General features: G+C 47.1%; 1 protein-coding gene across 1 annotated transcript in view; it reads left to right on the forward strand.

Annotated features, from left to right (window-relative positions):
• Window positions 1–4,788, forward strand: part of OLFM2 (olfactomedin 2) — an 84,927-nt gene extending 80,139 nt beyond the window's left edge. The window contains 2 exon segments of the mRNA XM_030195297.1: window positions 4,112–4,478; window positions 4,481–4,788. Of these exon segments, the coding sequence (XP_030051157.1) occupies window positions 4,112–4,478; window positions 4,481–4,788 (675 nt within the window).
• The last annotated feature ends 17,127 nt before the right edge of the window (window positions 4,789–21,915 follow it).

A 21,915-nucleotide genomic window follows, 5' to 3' on the forward strand; every position in this document is an offset into this window, starting at 1 on the left:
CCTGATGGTAGGAAAAACAAACAGGAGACAATCCACTGCAGAAGCGAAACAGATAACACAGCAGAATCAGTGATCCAGATGTGGACAAGGGTTCATCGAAACAAGATTTTATTGAAAACAAGACCCAACCTGGCCAAGTGTCGGACAAACCTTCACAAGGGCCACACAGGTACTTAATACAGATGCTTCAAATCCTGCGTAAACAGATCTTCAGTTCAGCTGTTTTTCAGCATTTACACAGGGATTGAAGCATCTGAACTTTGTTTGGAAACCTGTGTGACAAATGATGAAGGTTAGTCTGACACTTGGCCAGGTTGGGTCTTGTTTCCAATAAAATCTTGTTTGGCTGAACTCTTGTCAACTTGTCCTTTCCTGGGTCACTACTGCTCAGGGGCATAGCTACATGGGGCCACGGGGGCCTGGGCCCCTGTAGATTTGGCCCTGGACCCCCCTGCCAATGACCCTCTCGACCCCCCCCTCCCGCCGCCAACCCACCGTCGCCTACCTTTGCTGGCGGGGGACCCCAACCCCCGCCAGCCGAGGTCCAGAACGAAGGAAGAAGAGGACCTCGGCTGGCGGGGGTTGGGGTCCCCTGCCAGCAAAGGTAGGCAACGGTGGTGGCGGGGGGGGGGGGGGGGGGTTGGCAGCAGGAGGGGGGTTGAGAGGGTCAATGAATAGTTAAGCTCTGGAACTCTTTGCTGGAGGATGTGGTAACAGTGGTTAGCGTATCTGGGTTTTAAAAAGGTTTGGCCAAATTCCTGGAGGAAATGTTCATAGTCTGCTATTGAGACAGACGTGGGAAGCAACTGCTTGTCCCAGGATTTGTAGTATGGAAAATTGATACTCTTTGAGATTGTGACTGGAATCTTTCTACTCTTTGGGGTTTTACATGGAATCTTATTACACTTTAGGATTCCAGAATTTTGCTATTGGGGTTCTACATGGAATGTTGCTACTCTTTGAAATTTGCATGGAATCTTGTCACTCTTTAGGATTCCAGAATCTTGTTATTCTTTGGGGTTCTACATGGAATCTTGTTACTCTCTAGGGTTCCAGAATCTTGCTATTCTTTGGGGTTCTACATGGAATATTGATACGCTTTGACATTCTGCATGGAATCTTGTCACTCTTTAGGATTCCAGAATGTTGCTGTTCTTTGGGGTTCTACATGGAATATTGCTACTCTTTGAGATTCTGAATGGAATCTTGTCACTCTTTAGGATTCCAGAATCTTGCTACTCTTTGGGGTTCTACATGGAATGTTGCCACAATTTGGGTTTCTGCCAGGTACTTGTGACCTGGCTTGGCCACTGTTTGGAAAACAGGATAGTGGGCTAGATGGACCATTGGTCTGACCCAGTATGGCTGCTCTTATGTTCTTATGTACATTTGCAAGATATCTGCGCTAGTACCTGGCAAGCTCATTGTTTCCTGTGCTAGACCCCTCTGAACATTCTGTGTAGGTAAATGTAGGTGCTATTATGCTGCTTAATGGCCTCTAGTGCTTATGTTTACTTTTGAGCATCGAGGCCTATGGGATTTAGGTACCTAGCATTCAGAATAGTGCACAGTCAGATATGTGCGCAAATCCTAATTGGTGCCAATTAACAATAATTGGTTGGTAGTATCTAATTATTGCTCATGAATGACTCATTAGCCAATGAGGTTGTGTGAGTATCTCAGAAGTGCGTCCAAATCTGGACACCATATACAGAATCCGGGGGAAGGGGGGGAGAGGAATAATATATTCACATGCTTCAGTGCAAGTATTTTATAACCTTAATACACAAATGGCACTAAGGAGTTAATTATTCAGCTCAGGATGGTGAGGAACTTCCAAGCCACTTCCAACCCTGGGCTGACCTGACCCCAGATGCTCAATGCCAGGGCCTGCACTAAAGACCGAGAAGTTAACCAGACACCAGCAGGTATTCAGATAACTCACTGCATAAAGTTAGGATGGCTGAGTTCCTGCTCTGCCCTAACTCTGGTTCTGGCCCACTTCTATTCTAGAAAAGAAGAAAGAAGCAGACCTTATGTAGAAAAATAGTTCATTTATTGGTTGCTCAAAGCTTCCAGGATTCACAAACCAATGCCCGACACGGCCGTGTTTCACCAGATGTACAGGCTGTGTCAGGGGCAAAAACCAGCTAGTGTAAAACCTACAGCTTCACCAGAGCTGAAAACAAATGTTTCTTTTCCAGGGTCCATATGGTTTGAAATGAACCCAGGAAGAGACACGTTCGTTATCAGCTCTGGTGACCTAAATCTAGGTGTGGTTTATAGAATACGCCTAGATGGAAGTTTTTTCGTTGCTGATTTTTCAGGCGCCATGCATAGAATCTAGTCCTGTATGCTAATAATGAGTGCTGTTACCAGCAAACAAGATTTCTTTGAAACGTCTGTCCATCCCTATTAATAGCTCATGCAGGCGGTGGAGACAGAGCATGAAGGGGAATTGTTGAAGGCATGTATAGGGTCCATCACAGGGGGGGCAGTTCTCTCCTTAGCTGGTGTTCCCTAATCTGTCTGCCAGCAGACTCTGCAAGAAACATAACAAGAACACAGATGCCGGGGTTAGGCATTTACAGTCCAACTAAAGGGGATGAGATTTACCCCATCATGAGACAAAGGCAATGAGAAAATATTTGGAGAGCCCTACCCATGAAGGCTGTTGACGTAGCTGTGGCTACAGCATAGAGACGACTGAATACCAGTTTGGGGTTTTGGAGGATGGTGGGTTCCAGGGTGCTGATGATGGATTTAGCATTTCCCTTCACCTCCAGGGAATAAGGGCAGGGAGTCTCGGCCATCGCACAATAGTGAGACACCTACTGTCTGGGGTCTAGGCATGTTAGCTATGGCTGTGGTGATCAGGTTAGGTTAAACTGGGCTGATGGTGGAAGGGGGTGGGGAAAAACTCCCTGGGATGTTGCAAATAAAATTATATAGTGTCAATGTCCCATACAGCGGTGGGGGTTCCAAAGGGTCAACAGGAGGCTACTAGGTACTCCCACCCCCAGAAATACAATTTCTAGCTAGAGGTTCGTAAGATGGCAAACTGACTCCAGGTCCCCCGAGATACAGGGATTTGCCCTCATGGCTTTTCCAGGACTAACAGATTCACCAATCTGCTGGGGGGAGGGGGGAGCAAAGGGGATAAAAGCAATTCTGAAACAAAGAATGTCAAATTGGTGCAGCCATCCTACCTGTGGGCATCTGTGCATTAAAAAGCAAACACCCTTCCCCCAAAGAAACTGAAGACCACAGACCCACTCCTGCCACCACACACTGGAAACAACCATGGCATGGTGCCAGCGCCCCATGTGTGAGGGTGGGGACAATGACATTTAAATGAAAATCAATGTGGGTATTAGAAATTAATTGTCTGAACAACTGGCTGCCGGCGTAACATTAAAGATAATGAAAAAGTCAATTGCATCAGCACTGGAGAATTAGAGGTGGACCCATGAGGGGAAGGGAAGGAGCAAGGGAATGACCCCCATGTTGCAGCATTACAGTGACTGGCTGTGGAGGGGGAAGGGAGGTGTTATGATGCCTGCCGTGCAATAGATTTGATGTATGTCTGCATTTCACTAAACGGCAGGAGAAAATGAGATTTCTGTTCTTCTGAACCTGAATCATCTCACTAGCAGTAAGATTCCTTTGGTGGAACATATTTGCCCAAAATGTGAAAAGATAACAATCCCTACAGTCCACACAGGACTCAGAACTGAAATGGGCCAGCAACAGCTGTGCCAGAGTCTTGGGCTGGGGAGGGGTGAAGGCACAATATCATGACTGGAGGGATGGTGAAAGGAACAATATGGGGGGAGGGGCATCATTTGCATGCTGGTTGCATGGCATCCATTCTGAGCCAGATTATGTTCCACCTTGCCCTCCCCCATCCGCAGTCAGACATCACTGTTATGTCTTTTTATACTAAGCACACCATATCAACCTGCTGTGCCCACCCCCTAAAGTACCTACCCCTCCCTTTATCTTCCCCCTTTGAAGTCAACTCAATGTTGATGCATTATTGCAGGTTTGAACCTAATGACTATAAATCCATGTGTCCCTCATCCCTTTTTCTCTTTCACCCCCCTTCCAGGTATGGTACATGGACGGCTACTATAAAGGTCGACGGGTCTTGGAGTACCGCACTCTCAATGACTTCATCAAAGGCCAAAATTTCGTCCAGCACCTGCTGCCACACCCCTGGGCTGGTACAGGCCACGTGGTCTTCAACGGCTCCCTCTACTACAACAAATACCAGAGCAATGTGGTGGTGAAGTACCACTTCCGCTCACGAAGCGTGGTGGTCCAGCGCAGCCTGAGCGGCGCTGGCTACAACAACACCTTCCCTTACTCCTGGGGTGGCTTTTCTGACATCGATTTCATGGCAGATGAGGGGGGCCTTTGGGCTGTCTACACCACCATCCAGAATGCTGGCAACATCGTGGTGAGCAAGCTGGACCCAACAACCTGGAGGTGCTCCAGACTTGGGACACAGGCTACCCCAAACGCAGTGCTGGGGAGTCCTTCATGATCTGTGGCACTCTCTACGTTACCAACTCCCATCTGGCTGGTGCCAAGATCTACTTTGCCTACTACACGAACACTTCCACCTACGAGTACACAGACATCCCTTTCCATAACCAGTATTCCCACATCTCAATGCTGGACTACAACCCCCGGGAACGGGTGTTGTATACATGGAACAACGGCCACCAGGTCTTATACAACGTCACCCTCTTTCATGTCATAAAGACTTCAGGGGAATTATAAGAGGAAGGGTGCCTTGGCCTTCTCTGTTGACTTGATTTGGCCGTCTCTGTCAACTTGACTTGGCCTTCTTCATTGACTCAAATTGACTTGGCCTTCCCTGTTGACTTGGCTTGGGCTTTTGGTGGTAGTGAGCAGAAGTGGGTGGGGGGAGGAGGAAAAGGTTTTGATAGTTTGAGGCCAGTCTCATTTTCTATGGGTCATAGACAAGTGGTGAAGAAAAAAAAACTTGAAAAAAAACATTAAAAAATTGAACAGTCATGTTCCGTGATGGGGTCATGCATGGAAGTTTTGTGTGTGTGGAAAGGTTGGTTATTTTTGGTGACACAATAAAACCTTTTATCTTTGAAATTCACCCCCATCACCAGGGGTTGGACCTGTTTCCTGCTCTGGGCCATGTGGGGCATCTCATCGATTTTTACATACTTGGAATGGGGTAGGAGGATTGTGGTATGATGAGACATGGGGGAAGGAGGGGGGTTCAGCTGTATCTCCATCTGAGCTTTTGGGGGTGAGTGTGGTGATGGGAGAGGGGTGAACTGAGAAGGCTGCCTCCGAAACAGAGGATAGTTGTACCCAAAAGCCCCAATCAAGCCCATGTAGTAGAGCGTGAGAACATAAGAGTTGCCATACTGGAACAGATTGAAGTAAAGAGTAAGAGATTCTTGGATTGTCTGCTTCCCCAGAGGGAAGTCGAGGAGTTGGGGAGATCAAAACTGAGAGCTGTTTTCCAATTCCCTAACTCAGAGCTGGAACAAGAGGAGGAGGTTCAAAGCATGGCCTAAGCAAAATTTAGAAAGTGCCCGTAGAGCGGTGAGCATCCACCTCAGAAAATATGAGAGCAGCTGCAAGGAAGAGCCCTCCTTCCCTGCTCCCCCACCACCACACTGCAGGGGCTACTCAGGTGGAATTTACAGCCTTGCTTCCCATCCCCCAAGTGAGGAACAGTGGAAATGAGGTGGGTGGTGGGAGCAGTCATGAGTCTTCCATTATCTCTTGGTTATTCAGTACATCGAGTTTGCTGTGCTAAAAGGTGCCAAAACCCAGGACCACAGTGCTGGGGGGGGGGGGGGGGGGGGGGAGGGGACAGTTGCATCAAAATTGATGGTCCTTGGATGTAAGCCCGGTGACATACTGAACACAGCTGTGTAATTAAACCTTCTCATTGCATCTTCGGAATAAGGCTGCACCTTGGCTGCAGAACAAGAATCAACAACACATTCATGCAAAATATATCTTTGATGAAGAGGCAGGACTGAGGCTCAGCCTCTCATCGGAGATACAGAACCCTCAGCGCCATAGTGTATGCCTAAAACCATGCTGGGATGCTGGATTAATAGTGGTCAAAGGAAAGATGGTCCCCAAATACTGGGCTTTGGTAAGGAGGATCTCCTCTTCAGTAACAGTATAAGACTCTGATGACCACCCAGGGAATATTTCTTTCACTGCTGTCTCTCCTAAGGAAATCCTTTCTCTCTTCTCAGGTCTGTGCCCTGAGAGAGGCAGGGACAAATCAAACTCGGGCATACATATAAAGTATCACATACCATGTAAATGAGTTTATCTTGTTGGGCAGACTGGATGGACCGTTTGGGTCTTTATCTGCCATCATTTACTATGTTACTGTGTTACTCTTTGGGGTTCTACATGGAATGTTGCTACTAATTGGGGTTCCAGAATCTTGTAACTCTATAGGATTCCAGAATCTTCAGAACTTTTAGTACAAGAAGAGTGCTGGGCAGACTTCTACGGTCTGTGCCCTGAGAATGGCAAGGACAAATCAAACTCGGGTATAAAGTATCACAAAGCACGTAAAATGAGTTTATCTTGTTGGGCAGACTGGATGGACCGTAAGGTCTTTATCTGCCATCATTTACTATATATGTATGAGTGTGTGTGAAAGCGTGGTCTGAAAGATGTCCCTCTTCCTCTCACACACCTAGGATCAAAACTTGGGTGAGTGCATAAGGCTTGCAGGTTTCACACCCTTTCTTGGATCTGACCCTTGGCCAGCCCCTGCAAAGTCCTTCTACCGATGCCCCCTGGTATATACCAGCTCAAAGCAGGGCTGGGACCCTTTCTGCATTCCACTGGCATCTGCTGTAAGGATTTCTCATGACTAGGCACACCTCTGTGTGCAGGGCTGCTGAGGGCATGAGCAGGAGGGATGGATTTAATGACACCATAACTCTTCCTGCTCCTCTCTCAGCTTCCAAATGGCTTTTTTTTTTTTCCAAGCCGGTGTTTCATCTCCTCATCTCTGTCATCCCATTAAGCAAGATGTGCTGAATGGCTGCACCGTGAGAGACAAGTTAGTGGGGAAGGCAGCAAACGATAAGCCAGATGTCTGAGCAAAGTGGTAAATACTGTAGCCCCTTCCCTCACAGCTAAAACAGAGAAAATTCCCTTTCACTAAGCAGCCCCCTCCCCTCTCTTAATAAACTAAATTCTTCATACACAACGATAGAGTTGCAGGGGCTGAAAATACCAGAAGAGACTGTGTCAAAATCAGAGAGGGAAGGGGAGGAAAAAGCTGAGGAGACTCTGGCAGATAGTGCAGGGCAGGGGTTGCAGAAGGGCCCTCTCTGCTTTCCCCTCTTTCCTCGGATGCTGAAGCAGTTCCCCTCACCCCCGGCCCTGGCTCTGGAGGAGGAGAGCTCCTGGTGAATACTAATGGAGGAGCTGGGTTGCCATGACAAAGAGCTGCAAGAAGCTTCAAAGCCTGAGATTTACTGCAATTCAGGAAGCTCTGTCTCTGCTTCTCTCCCTTCCTCCCTTCACCCTTCTAGTCCTCAGTCCTTCCACCCCATCTATCTCCCTCCTCCTTTGCTTGCATCTATAGGCAGCGGAATGAGATGGACCACAGGGGCCCAAGGCCCCACCATCAGTTTCACTAACACAGCATCAATAACTAGAGAGCTTGGGTGGAGCTGGAGATTGGTTATTTGGCTCCCTCCAACTAAAAGAATAATTTCTTGCCCCTAACTCCCTCCATATCTGCTTCCTCCTCTGCTAGCTTCCCTCCCTCTTCCCCTCAGCCCTCTCTCCATCCCCTCTTTGCCCTCTCCCCTCCCTCCTCCCCTCTACCTTCTCGTCTACAAACCCTATCAACCTCAACCTCTCCCTCCATCCCCTCTCTGCCTCCTCCTCCATCATTCCCTCCTCCCTTCTACTACAACCCCTATCCACCTCTCTCCCCACACTCTAATGCACGCTTATTAGGTGTATCATTAGTATTATGCTAACGTTGTATTATATCTCTGGTATTTTAATTCCAGTGCTGTTAAATGTGTATATTATTAGGTTTCAATTTACTATTTTCAGGTATTTATGTTTATTCTTGGTTATTTTACTATTGTTATGCTGTAAACAAAATTATAAGTTTTATGTTAAACTGTACCTACTGTACACCACCTTGGGTGAATCTCTTCATAAAGGTGGTTAATAAATCCCAATAAATAAATAAACTATCCCTCTACCCACTCTGTGCCTGCCACCTTCAATCCCAGCCTCCCTTCCTTCTCTCCTCTATCCATCCACCACTCCTCTCCATCTCTTTCTCCCTCACCTTTTCACTCTCTATCCCCTTTCTGCCTCCTCCTCTCCTCTAAACCTCAGGGATTGGTCCTGGGGTCAATTCTGTTCATTATCTTTGTGAGCGATGTCACTGAATGGTTAGAAGGACAAGGTTTTGCCTTTTTTGCAGATAAAATTAAGATTTTCAACATGGTGGGACAACGTAGAGGGCAACATGAGAAGTGATTCATGGGATAATGATTGGCAATTGAGCCTTAGTGTGGAAAAAATGTAGAGTGATAAATTTGGGGTACAGAAACCCAAAGGAGATGTATCAGAGGCATAGCTGGATGGCAAATGTTGGGTGAGCCAATGGGTAGGATGATTCAGCATAATGCATTTCCTCTCTGCCCCTGCCCCCTCCCTGTCCCCCACCCCTACTCCTCCCTCCCACCAAACTTAAAAATTAGATACCTTAGCTGGTGGGATCCCCAAGCCCTACCAGCTGAAAATATTTGCAGCCCACCATAATTCTCCTCAGACAACCGCGGCAGTGAGTAACAGCATGCCCAGCCACTGTTGCCAATACCCCGGGCATGCTTACCCTTCATGCATAAACTGGGCATGCATGAAAACTGAGGGTGCTGGTGCTGGCAGTTCTGGCACACTGCTGCTCTCTGCCAAGGTTGTGGGAGGGCTGATATGCCTTCATCTGGCAGGGTTTGGGGATCACTGCCAGCTACACCAACTGAGTGAGCTGCTGCTGGGTTGGCCTGAGCTGAAAGTGGATTTGACCAGGCACTCCTGAACCCACACCTGTAACTATGCCCCTGAGCTGTATATGATAGGGAGTGAAAGGCTGATGTGCATAGGCCAGACAAGGGACTTTGGAGTGATAGAGTCTGAGGATCTCAAGGCAGTGAAACAATGTGAAAACTGCATAGAGAGAGGCATAACCAGCAGAAGAAAGCATGTGTTGATGCCCCTGTGCAGGTCATTGGAGAGGCCCAACCCAGAGTATTGTGTTCAGTTCTGGAGGCCGTATCTGGCTAAGGATGTAAAGAGACTTGAAGTGGTTCAGAGGAAAGCGAAAAAGAGACTTGAGGACCTGAATCTATATATCCCAGAGGAAAGGAGGGATAGGGGAGACAGAATACAGACATTTATATACTTGAAAGGTCTTATATACAAACAAATCTTTTCCAGACATGGGGAAATAGTAAAACTAGAGGTTATGAGTTAGATGCAGGAGTAACTCAGGAAATACTTTTTCACGGAGAAGGTGGTGGATGCCTAGAATGTCCTTCCGGGGGAGGTAGTGGAGACAAAAATGATGGAATTCAAAAAGGCGTGGGATGAACATAGAAGACCCCTAAACAGAAAGAGGATGGGTAAGAATATAAAACATTTCCCCTCACAGTAAAACATAAATGATCGTCAGACTTTAAAAATAGGTAAAGGGGGAGGGGGTAACCTGTATGAAGCAGCAGGTACAACCCAGAAACCAAAGGGGGGGGGGTGATAAACTGTATGGAGTGGCATGTAGCTCTCTCCACCTTACTGGGTTACCTACCCCTTTCTCTCCCTCCATGCCCTTTCTGACTCCTTTCCCAGTCTCCCTCCCTCCTCCCCTCCTCTCTTCTACCACCATTCGCTACCTCCCTCCCTCTCACCTTCTCTCCCACCACTTCCCTTTCTGCCTCCCTCTTCCCCTCAATCTCTCAACATCCCTCGCTCTCCTCCTCTCTATGTGATTTCCTTCCTCTGCTCTGTTTTTCTTTCTCTCTATCCATCTCCCATCTGGCTTTTGCTTCTATCTCTCTTCCTCCCCCACTTCATCAGGGAAAGCACAGGGGTAGCAATCCTAGTTAGTGGAATAAAGGGAGGTCTCAGAAACCCGCTGTGGATATGAAGCTTCAAGTTTCATTTCAGTTGATATATCCCCAAAGGCAAAGCCATCACGGTGGTTTACAAATATCTCAAACATAAGAAAATATAAAATAAATACATCTCAATCATAGTAAATAAAAAAGAATAATAAAAAGAGGAAGTTGTTCAGGCTAGTGGTTAGTGCAGTGGACTTTGATCCTGAGGAACTGAGTTTGATTCCCACTGCAGCTCCTTGTGACTCTGAGCAAGTCACTTAACCCTCCATTGCCCCTGGTACAAAATAAGTACCTTAATATATGTAAACCGCTTTGAATGTAGTTGCAAAAACCTCAGAAAGGCGGTATATCAAGTCCCATTTCCCTTTCCCTTCTGGGACTGGGCTGTCACGATAGGAAAGAGCAGGAAGGTGCCGGACAGTGCCAAGAAGAGATGTTGCAACAGATGCATAACCCCCAAAGGTAGCTAGAGAAATTAAAAGTACACCGTAGCAAAAACTCAGCAGAAAAAACACATGTAGCCACCTCTAGGGTGTGGGGCGTGCAGAGGACAAGGGGCTGATTATAGATATTATCACCTCAAAAGTATGGCCTGAGACACGGAGATAAAGTGACTGTGCCCGAAATCAAACATGGAGGCTAGTGACAGAGCCGAGGATTAGAACTGAGGCACAGGGAGGTAATCTGGTTCACTCCAAGCTGGCACAGAGAGTCAGTGACAGAGCCGGGGATTAGAACCGAAGAGCAGGGTGGTAAAATGACTCACCCCAAAGTCACACACAGAGTCAGCGGCAAAACTGAGGCTTAGAACTCACTTCCTAGGCTCTCTTTTCATGTGTTACAGAATTTAGGGTGTCTTTTACTAAGGCATGCTCACATTTTTAGCGTGCGCTAAAACTGGACGTGCACTAAACATTAGAGACGCCCCTAGGAATACATCGGTGTCTCTAACATTAGTAAAAGGGGGTCTTAGTTCAGTCAGGCAAAGGAATGGATCAGATGCTCTGACACAATAGGAAAGGGTTAATCCAAAGCAAAACTAAATGGGGGGGGGGGGGTGTTGAAAATAAAAACCCGAATTTAAAGATAAAATGCAGAAATACACTCTCCATTCCCTGCCTTCATATTCTCAACATCTGTTAAGAAGAAAGATTTACAGCATGTGAAATCCCACCACAGACCTGTTCCGCTGCTCACCAGCCACAGCCTGTCACTCGCTGTGAATTACGCAGCGTGTTTGTAAGTTTTGTATATGCAAGGAAGGGTGGCGGACATGAATGAGGTTTTAATGAGTTCGCTGCAAAGAGGAGGCAAGGACGCACCAGAACATCTGCACATCAGGATGCAGCAGGAACAGCAGGCGGCGGCAGCAAGGTCGGAAACTGACGTCTTGATATCCACAGGTACGCGCAGGCGGTGGCCAGGTAGAGATACAAATGCACAAACACACGCACTCACATTCACGTGCACACAGACACTTATGTACATGTGTGCACACAAACACATTCATGTGCACACACACATGTAAACACACATTCATGCTTGTAAATGTACACACACTAACACACACAGACACTCACTGCCCATCACAGGACAGGTATGGCATGGGCAATGTTCTCTCTCTCTCTCTCTCCTCCATCACCTCTGCTCCTGTCCTGACTCTGAGGCCGAACTGCCCAGTAAATACCTGTCATTATAAGAACCTCTAGTTTACAGCATCTTTATGAAACCATTTCTCTCCTCCAGGAAGAGAAAGGAGCTATCCAGTGCTGAAGCATCCATAAGAAAGAAGTGTCCCCAAGACGACCTTCAAAGTCTCAGTCATCATTATCGTTAACATGGTAAGCAGATCTGAGATTTTACAGGGACTCTAAGCTGCGGCTGCCACTACAGAAACCAAAGCTGGCTGTGAACAGGGGCCGGAGTCTACTGTGGCCCCCAAAACAAACTGAGAGGGGTGCTACAGGGCAGGAGTGAGGTGCACTGGTAAAGCTGTATGTGAGACTGTCAGCACTGGAATAGCTGGAGGTGTTGCAAGACTTGAGTGAGGTGCATTGGCAGAGCTGTGTATTTTTGTGTGTGAGGATCTCAGTACTAGAATAGCAGGGGGTGCTGCAAGGCAGGAATGAGGTGCATCAGTAAAGCTGTATGGGAAATAGCAGGAGGTGTTGCAGGACAGGAGTGAGGTGCACTGGCAGAGAGCTGTGTATTCTTGTGTGTGAGGATCTCAATACTAGAACAGCAGGGGGTGCTGCAGGGCAGGAATGAGTTGCATTGGTAAAGCTGTATGTGAGGCTCAGTACTGGAATAGCAGGGGATGGTGTAGGGCAGTAATGAGGTGCATTGGCAGAACTGTGTGCTTGAGTGGGGGGGGGGGGGGCGTAGGAGTCCCATACTGAAAGTTGCTGCATGGCAGGAGTGAGGTGCATTGGCAGCGTCTCATTACTGGGATACTAGGAGTTCCTGTAGGGCTGGAATGAGGTGGTTTGGCAGAGCTGTGCGTGTGTAAGGATCTGAGTGCTGGAATACCAGGGGTGCTGCAGTGCAGGAATCAGGTGCCCTGGCAGAGCTGTGTGAGAGAACAAGGTCTCAGTACTGTAATAGTGTGTGGCAAACAGGAAAGGTGTTATATCTGGACTTTGATTAAACACATCTGACCTTTTTTTCCAGCCTCTCATTCTTGCAGCAGCAGATCTGCCCACTGCTGTGCTTAATCTATTCCTGAGCACCTGACAGCTCAGAGGAGAAAGTCATGCCCTCAGTCACCTGAGACTAGAAGGTCTGTAAACCACAGCAATGAAAAAAAAAAACCATTCCTGCTTTTGTGCCAAGTGGCCTTCAATATCATCAGATACCGACCTTACTGTCACAGATCCCAGAGACAGCAGGAAACCCTGGGACTCAATCCCTGCAGGATCTCCTGGGGTTTCAGTCTCTGCCCTTATTACAGAGCCTCAGTCTCTGCACTTAGTAAAGAACAGGATCTCCTGGGGTTTCAGCCTCTGTCCTTATTATACAGCCAGAGTTCAAGTAGCATAGTCCTTGCATTTATTACATTGCAAGATTTCCCAGGGGCTCAGCCTCTGTCCTTATTATAGAACCTCACTCCTGGCACTTACTATAGAGCAGGATTTCTTGGGGCTCAACCTCTGTCCTTATTATACAGCCAATTATTCAGCCAGTTCAAGTAGCTCAGTACCTGCATTTATTATGGAGCAGGGGGGGGGTTCAATCTCTGACCTTTTCAATGCTTCCCTAGAGTCAGGATTGGTCCCAGAATACAGGGGAAGGGCAGATGTTGTCCCTCACCTCAAAAGCAGAAGTAAGGAAGAGGTTGGGAACTATAGGCTGGCTAGTCTGACCTCTGTGGTAAGTAAATGAACGGAAACACTTCTAAAACAGAGGATGGTGAGGTTTCTGGAATCCAATGGTTTTACTAGAGGAAGGTTTTGTCAGACTAACCTGATTAAGTTCTTTGACTGAATGACCACAGAGAGCTGGATCAAGGGAGAGCAATAGATGTGCTGTATTTAGATTTTAGCAAAGCCTTTGACACGGTTCTGCATAGACGATTAGTAAATAAACTGAATGCCCTCGGTATGGGTCCTAAAGTGACTAACTGGGTTAGAAACTGGTTGAGTGGAAGGCAACAGGTTGAGTGGAAGGAGTGGAGGAGTGGCCTAGTGGTTAGGGTGGTGGACTTTGGTCCTGGGGAACTGAGGAACTGAGTTCAATTCCCACTTCAGGCACAGGCAGCTCCTTGTGACTCTGGGCAAGTCACTTAACCCTCCATTGCCCCATGTAAGCCTCATTGAGCCTGCCATGAGTGGGAAAGTGCGGGGTACAAATGTAATAAAACAACAGAGGGTAGTGGTAAATGGAGCTCATTCAGAGGAAAAGGATGTTACCAGTGGTGTGCCTCAAGGTTCGATGCTTTTTAACATTTTCGTAAGTGATATTGCTGAAGGTTTGCCTTTTGGCGGATGATATCCAAATCTGCAATAGGATAGATGCCTCTGATGGTGTAGATAACATGAGAAAGGACTTAGCTAGAGGAATGGTCTGGAACTTGGCAGCTTAGATTTAATGCTAAAACATGTAGGGTCATGCATTTGGGCTGGAAAAATCCGATGGAACGGTACAGTTTAGGGGGTGAAGAAGTTTTGTGCATGAAAGAAAAGCGGGACTTGGGTGTGATCATATGTGATGCTCTTAAGGTGACCAAACAGGTAGAAAAAGACGATGGTGAAAGCTAGAAGGATGCTTGAGTTCACAGGGAGAGGAATGGACAGTAGGAAAAAGGAGGTGATGATGCCCCTGAATAATACTCTGGTGAGACCTCATTTAGAATATCGTATACAATTCTGGAGACCTTCAAAAAGATATAAACAGGATGGAGTCAGTCCAGAGGGCAGCTACTAAAATAGTCAGTGGTCTTCGTCATAAAGCGTATGGGGACAGACTTAAAGATCTCAATATGTATACTTTGAAAGAAAGGCAGGAGAGGGGAGATATGATAGAGATGTTTAAATACCTCCATGGGATAAATGCACAGGAGGCGAGTCTCTTCCAATTGAAAGGAAGTTCTGGAAAGGGGACAGACTCAGGAGTATTATAAGGAAATACTTCCATATGGAAAGGCTAGTGGGGTGCGTGGAGTGTCCTCTTGGTGGAGGACTGTATTTGAATTGAAGAAAGCGTGAGACAGGCATGTGGGAACTCTTAGGGGAAAGGAAGGGATAGCGGATGATATGGATGGATAGACTGGATAGGCCATGTGGCCTTTATCTGCTGTCATTTTCTATGTTCATTCTACAGCCAGAATGAATGCCAGAAATCCCAGATTGTTTTTATCTAAAGGGTTGACCCCACTTCCCCCCCCCCCCGGTTCCCTTCTTCCTGTGTTCCCCATTACAGAAGACTGGTCCATCTCCTCCCATTAGCGCCCCCCCCCCCCCGGTGAGGCAGTACCAGACCCAACCAGTCCACAGCAGCTCTGGACTCATCCTTCCCACCTCAGCAGATAACAGTCTGTACTAGGAGAGGTGCAATACCCCCCTCCCCTTACCCAAAACCCCCAGCCCCAACCATGACAGTGTTTAGCACAAAAGAAATCAAAACATGACATGAGAAACATCAACCTCCCCCCCCCCCCCAAAAAAAAAAAATATGAAAAACTTAATCCCGTCTCAAATCCCATTAACTGAGAAGGCACAATTTACTCAAGAATGTCTTTATATGAAGGTCTCATAGATCAGGGATCATGCTGGGAGCATAACGTTTTAATAAGTTGCTATCTGTTCAGAGCACAGCTCTTCTGTATGCTGAACACTTCCCTTCACTCGCATTACACACAGAAAACATTATTGGTCCTCATCCCCCCCCCCCCCCCCCCCACCACCACACACACACAAAATTCCCTCTCTCTCTCTCATATTATACAGCAGTGCTGAGAACACAGCATCAATGATCCTCAACCCCCTCCACAATAGTCCCTCCACCTCATCTCGCACATTACACAGCGGCACTGGGGAGTACACAGCATCGATGATCCTCACCCCCCCCCCCCCACACAATAATCCCTCCACCTCCTCTTGCACATTACACAGCAGCACTGGGGAGTACACAGCATCGATGATCCTCACCCCCCTCCACAATAATCCCTCCACCTCCTCTCTCATATTATACAGCAGCACTGAGGAGCACACAGCATTGATGATCCTCACCCCCCTCCACAATAATCCCTCCACCTCCTCTCTCATATTATACAGCAGCACTGAGGAGCACACAGCATCGATGATCTTCATCACCTCTATAATAATCCTTCTACCATTACACAACAGCACACAGCATCGATAATTCTCCCCTTTCATATTATGCAGCAGCACTGAAGGGCTTTATCAATGCTTGGCCTCAGTTTCCCCTAAATCCTTAACCCTTTCTCGCTCTGGCTTCTACCCCCATGTCTCCCTCTCACAGCTGATTCTTTACAGGGAAGCTTTAGACCTCAGAGAGGGTTTGTGGGTTTGGGGTGGGGGGGAGGATGAGATTTAATTATCAAGATAGGCCCAGCCTCTCCATTTGCTTCCTATAAATCTCCCTGATATATTAATAATTAGTGCGACGTTGGCCATCTTCCAGTATCTCATTAAAGAGGTTTTAGAATTTTTCAGGTCGGGGCATTTCGAACGGAGAAGCGGTTGAATTTATGGTTCCTGGATCTGACAGCTGTCTGATCCATATTTTATCCCTTCCTCCGCTGAGCGGCTAGAACATAACTCTCCTTTCTTTTTCGTGGCGTTCTTCATTTTCAGCTCCCGGCATAACTTGCCGGAGCCAGACGTGCAGGAATTTCAGTAAGAGGCAAGCTGCTGATGATTTGTGGTATCTGCACAATTAGGGACTTCGCTTGGCAATTGCTGCCACCCTTGGGTGTCTGAGAAAATGCTAATACCCCATACTCTTGCTCACTATGCTGGTGCTATCTGCCTCTGCCCAATCCTCCTTTTAATCCTCCTTATCGTCTCAATTCCAATTGTGCTTCTCTTCATAGAAACTCTCTGTAGGCATCACAGAGCCAGGGAGTGGCAGGGATTTAGGGGACAGAGTGGCATCACAGAGCTAGGGAGCAGCAGAGGATCCTAGGGACCAAGTGGCATCACAAACCCAGGGAGCAGCAGGGATCCTGGGGACAGAGTGGCATTGCAGAGCTAGGGAGTGGCAGAGGATCCTAGGTACAGTGGCATCACAAACCCAGGGAGTGGCTGAAAATCCTGGGGATGGAATGGCATCACAGAGTCAGGGAGCAACAGGGGATCCTAGGGACAGAGTGGCATCATAGAAACAGGGAGTGGCAGGGATCCTAGGAAAACAGTGGCATGACTGAGCCAGGGAGTGGCAGGGATCTAGGGGATAGAGTGGCATCAAAGAGTCAAGAGAGTGGCAAGTATCCTGGGGGCACAGTGGCATTGCAGAGCTAGGGAATGGCAGAGGATTCTAGGGATAGAGTGGCATCACAAAACCTGGGAGCGGCAGGAATCCTGGGGGTAGAGTGGCATCACAGAGCCAGAGAACAACAGGGGATCCCAAGGACAGAGTGGCATCATTGAACCAGGGAGCGTCAGGGATCCTGGGGACAGAGTGGCATTGCAGAGCTTGGGAGTAGCAGAGTGGCATCACAAAGCCAGGGAGGGGTCGAAGATCCTGGGGATGGAGTGGCATCACAGATCCAGGGAGCAACAGGGAATCCTGAGAACAGAGTGACATCACAGAACCAGGCAGGGGAGTGGCAGGGGATTCTGGGGACAGATGACATCACAGAGCCAGAGAGTGGCAGCAAATCCCTGGCAATAATGTGACATCATAGAACCTCTGGAGTGGTCCTGGAGGATTGGAGATGGGGGGATGTGGTTCCTGTCCACAAAAGTGGAAGTAAGGAGGAGGCTGGGAAATTCAGGCTTAGTCTGACCTTAGTGAGTAAATGAATGGAAACGTTTCTAAAACAGAGAAAAGTGAGGTTTCTGGAATCCAATGGATTGCAGGACCTGAGGCAACATGGTTTCACTAGAGGCAGGTCTTGGCAGACAAATCTGATTAAGTTCTTTGACTGGGTGACCAGAGAGCTGGATTGAGGGAGAGCAATAGATGTGCTGTATTTAGATTTTAGCAAAGCCTTTGATATGATTCTGCATAGATGATTAATAAATAAACTGAATGCCCTCGGAATGGGTCCTAAAGTGACTAACTGGGTTAGAAACTGGTTGAGTGGAAGGCAACAGAGGGTAGTGGTAAATGGAGCTCATTCTGAGGAAAGGGGTGTTACCAGTGGTGTGCCGCAAGGTTCAGTTCTTTTTAACATTTTTGTAAGCGATATTGCTCAAGGGCTGTCTGGTAAGGTTTGCCTCTTTGCAGATGGTAGACACCTCTGATGGTGTGAACAACATGAGGAAGGACCTAGCGAAGTTTAAGGATTGGTTCAGAATTTGGCAGCTTAGATTTAATGCTAAAAAATGTAGGATCGTGCATTTGGACTGCAAAAGCCTGAGGGAACGGTACAGTTTAGGGGGTGAAGAACTTTTGTGAACAAAAGAGGTGCGGGACTTGGGTGTGATCATATGTGATGATCTTAAGGTGGCCAAACAGGTAGAAAAGGTGATAGTGAAAGCTAAAAGGATGCATAGGGAGAAGAATGGACAGTAGGAAAAAGGAGGTGATGATGCCCCTGAATAAGACTTTGGTGAGACCTCATTTAGAATATTGTGCATAATTTTGGAGGCCAAACCTTTAAAAAGATATAAACAGGATGGAGTCAGTCCAGAGGGCGGCTACTAAAATGGCCAGTGGTCTTTGTCATAAAGGTCTCAATATGTATTCTTTGGAAGAAAGGCGAGAGAGGGGAGATATGATAGAGACATTCAAATACCTTTGTGGCATAAATGCACAAGAGGGTGAGTCTCTTTCAATGAAAGGAAGCTTTGGAATGAACGGGCACAGGATGAAGGTGAAAGGGGACAGACTGAGGAGTAACCCGAGGAAATACTTCTTCGTGGAAAGTGTAGTAGATACGTGGAACAGCCTTCCAGTGGAGGTACTTTAGATGAAAATACTGTATCTGAATTTGAGAAAGCTTGAAACAAACACAGAGGATCTCTCAGGGAGAGGAAGGGATTGTAAAGATTAATAATTGGTGTAGATGAACAGACTGGATGGTCTTTATCTGTGTCATTTTCTATGTTTCTCTGAGGAAGGGATTGTAGAGATTAATAGTTGGTGTGATGGACAGACTGGTGGACAGACTGGATAGGTCATATGGTCTTTGCGTCATTTTCTATGTTTCTATGTACAGAGGATCTCTGAGGGAGAGAAAGGGATTGTAGAGATTAGTAGTTGGTGTGGAAGGACAGACTGGATAGGTCATATGATCTTTATGTGTGTCATTTTCTCTGTTTCTGTGTACAGAGGATCCCTGAGGGAGAGGAAAGGATTGTAGAGATTAGTAGTTAGTGTAGAAGGACAGACTGAGTAGGCCATATGGCTTTTATCTGTGTCAGTTTCTATGCTTGTATGTAACCTGGGAGTGGCATGGAGTCCCAGGAATAGTGGCATACATATTGCAATGAAACTTTAGGTCCAATTTATCAAATGGTTCCATGTTGTTAGAGGCAGGCTGGGCCCCTTCAGATTTCCCTTCCCACCCTATGACACCTATAGACATAGTTATAACATTTAGGGAAGAAAAGCCGAGACTGCCAGTCCTACAGAGGTCGAGGGAACACCAGGCCTGTCTGTCTGTCTGTCTTAGATGGACCAGAGCTAGCTATACTGACCCTTCCCACTGCAGCATCACAGTTCAGTAACCTATAAGGAAATCCTCTTAAAGCTGATTATAATGGACAACTGTCAGGGAGCTTTCTTAGCTCACTGGAGAAATCCTGAGCTGGTCAAGGTTTCCGTCTTTCATCTACCCAGAAAACAAAATCTTCTATGAAAGTGCCGTCATGTCTTTACGGAATGATCATGCTGCGTCTCTGAGAGCCTGTATACCAGGTCTGTGTTTATCCGGAGGGAGGGAGGGGGCAGTACAGGAATAGTAGGAGGGCTGCATAGCTTTCAACTTACCCAGTTCCGCTAGGGGCAATTTTTTTTGCCAGTCCTGGTTTTCAACTTAGATAGTTATTATAGTTTATTGGACTTGCTTAACCACCCTTGGTGCCAGGGCAGAGCGGTGTGCAAATCTAATAATCTAATAGAAAGAGGAAAGGAACTCCCTTTAATGATAGGGAAAGAAAGGCAATCACTCAAGGAAGGAGCAGAAATACACAGAGACTGAATTATTTCTATATTTTACTTTACCCTGTGTTCTGGCAGAGATCGCTGGTCAACCCTACTCTCCAAAGGCTTGCCCGAAAAGCCAGGCTTTCAAATTTGCTTTGAAATTCTTGAGTGACAGATCACTGCAAAGGGAAAGGGGGGAGAATAAAGCACAGTGTCTAGGGCTTGGTAGTACTAAGCAGTAGTCGTTCAGAGAGCGGAGCACCCTAGCAGGTGAGTAGGGAATAGTAAGATGAGAGAGGTAATCAGGGATACCCATCCTTAAAGCATTAAATGTCAACAGAGTAATTTAGTTGCTGATCCGATACTCAACGGGTAGCCAGTGATGTTGTCTTAATAAGGGGGTTGTATGATCAGTATGAGGGGCATAGTATAGTATTCTTATAACTGTATTCTGTAGAGTTTGTAGTTTTTTGACAGCGGAACGAGATAAGCCTGAGTAGATGGTGTTACAGTAGTCGAGACGTGACGTAAAAAATGAGAGCATAAGAGCATGAAAATTGGCATGGTCAAGATGGTGGCAGATAGCCCATAACTGATGGAAAGTAAAAAAGCAGAGTTTAGTCAAGTGTGATATGTGGCAACAATGAAAGTGATGACTCGAATATTACCCCTAGATAGCGAAACTGCAGAACTGGAGAAATAGATGTTCCGAGGAGAGAGACAAAGGAAGAGAGAGGGGTTAAGAAACCAGAAAACCAGCAGGCTACATTCTTATCAGCACTGAGGACAAGTTGATGTTCGGATGGCTGATTTGCAATAGCGTCCAAGCAGGTTTGGAGAGGAGAAACAGAAAAAGAGATGGAGTCAGTAGGATAAATGAGAAGAGTATCATCCCAAAAGATTGGAAGAGGGCTGCCAATGGACTCAAGCATAGATTAAACAAAAGAGGGGGAGAGAATTTAATCCTGGGGGACACCGTAGTGGAGTTCTCTCCTCAGAGAGGTAGAGGTGGGTTTAACGACCTGAAAAGAATGGTGAGTTAGAAAGAGGTAAACCAAGAAAGTATTACACCTGAGATACCTAGCGATGATAACCAAGAGATCAGAAGAGAGTGGTTGACAAGCTTGAAAGTGGGAGACTGCCAAAACAGGCTTATGTTGATCGAAATAAGAATGTAGTTCGCTTAATAGAGCCATTAAGACTGTTTCCATGCTCTTGTTGGCCCAGTTTAGGAGTAGCAGGGGGTGCTGCAAGGCAGGAGTGAGGGTACAGGGCAAAACTCTTATCAGAGAAGCCTAAAAGCTGTCACAATACCGCCTTTTCTAGGACTTTGGACATGGAAGACAGATTAGAGACAGGGCGATAATATCCCCAGTGCAGTGTGATATTTGCAGATTCCACCCATTGAAGTCAGCACTGTCAGTCCAATAGTACATATAATCCCACTATGGGGTTGTCAGAAATCCAGGACTGGCCTGAAATATCCTTAATGGAACTAGGTGAGTTGGCAGCTGTGGTGCATTGTTAGCGCTGTGTGCGTGAGAGAAAGAGAGAGAGAGAGGATCTCAGTTTAGGAGTAGCAGGGGGTGCTGCAAGGCAGGAGTGAGGGGCATTGGCAGAGCTTTGTGTGTGTGTTGGGGTCTCATCTCAGCGTTGGAATAGCAGGGGGTGCTGCAGGGTGGGAGTGAAGTGCATTGGTAGAACTGTGTGTGTGAGGATCTCAGTACTGGAATAGCAGGGGGTGCTGCAGGGCAGGAGTGAGGTGCATTGGTAGAACTGTGTGTGAGAGAGTCTCAGTACAGGAATAGCAGGGGGTGCTGCAGGGCGGAAGTGAGGTGCATTGGTAGAACTGTGTGTGGGGGGGTCTCAGTACTGGAATAGCAGGGGGTGCTGCAGGGCGGGAGTGAGGTGCATTGGTAGAACTGTGTGTGAGAGAGTCTCAGTACTGGAATAG

This window comes from Microcaecilia unicolor, chromosome 3, assembly GCF_901765095.1.
Source record: "Microcaecilia unicolor chromosome 3, aMicUni1.1, whole genome shotgun sequence".
NCBI lineage: Eukaryota > Metazoa > Chordata > Amphibia > Gymnophiona > Siphonopidae > Microcaecilia > Microcaecilia unicolor.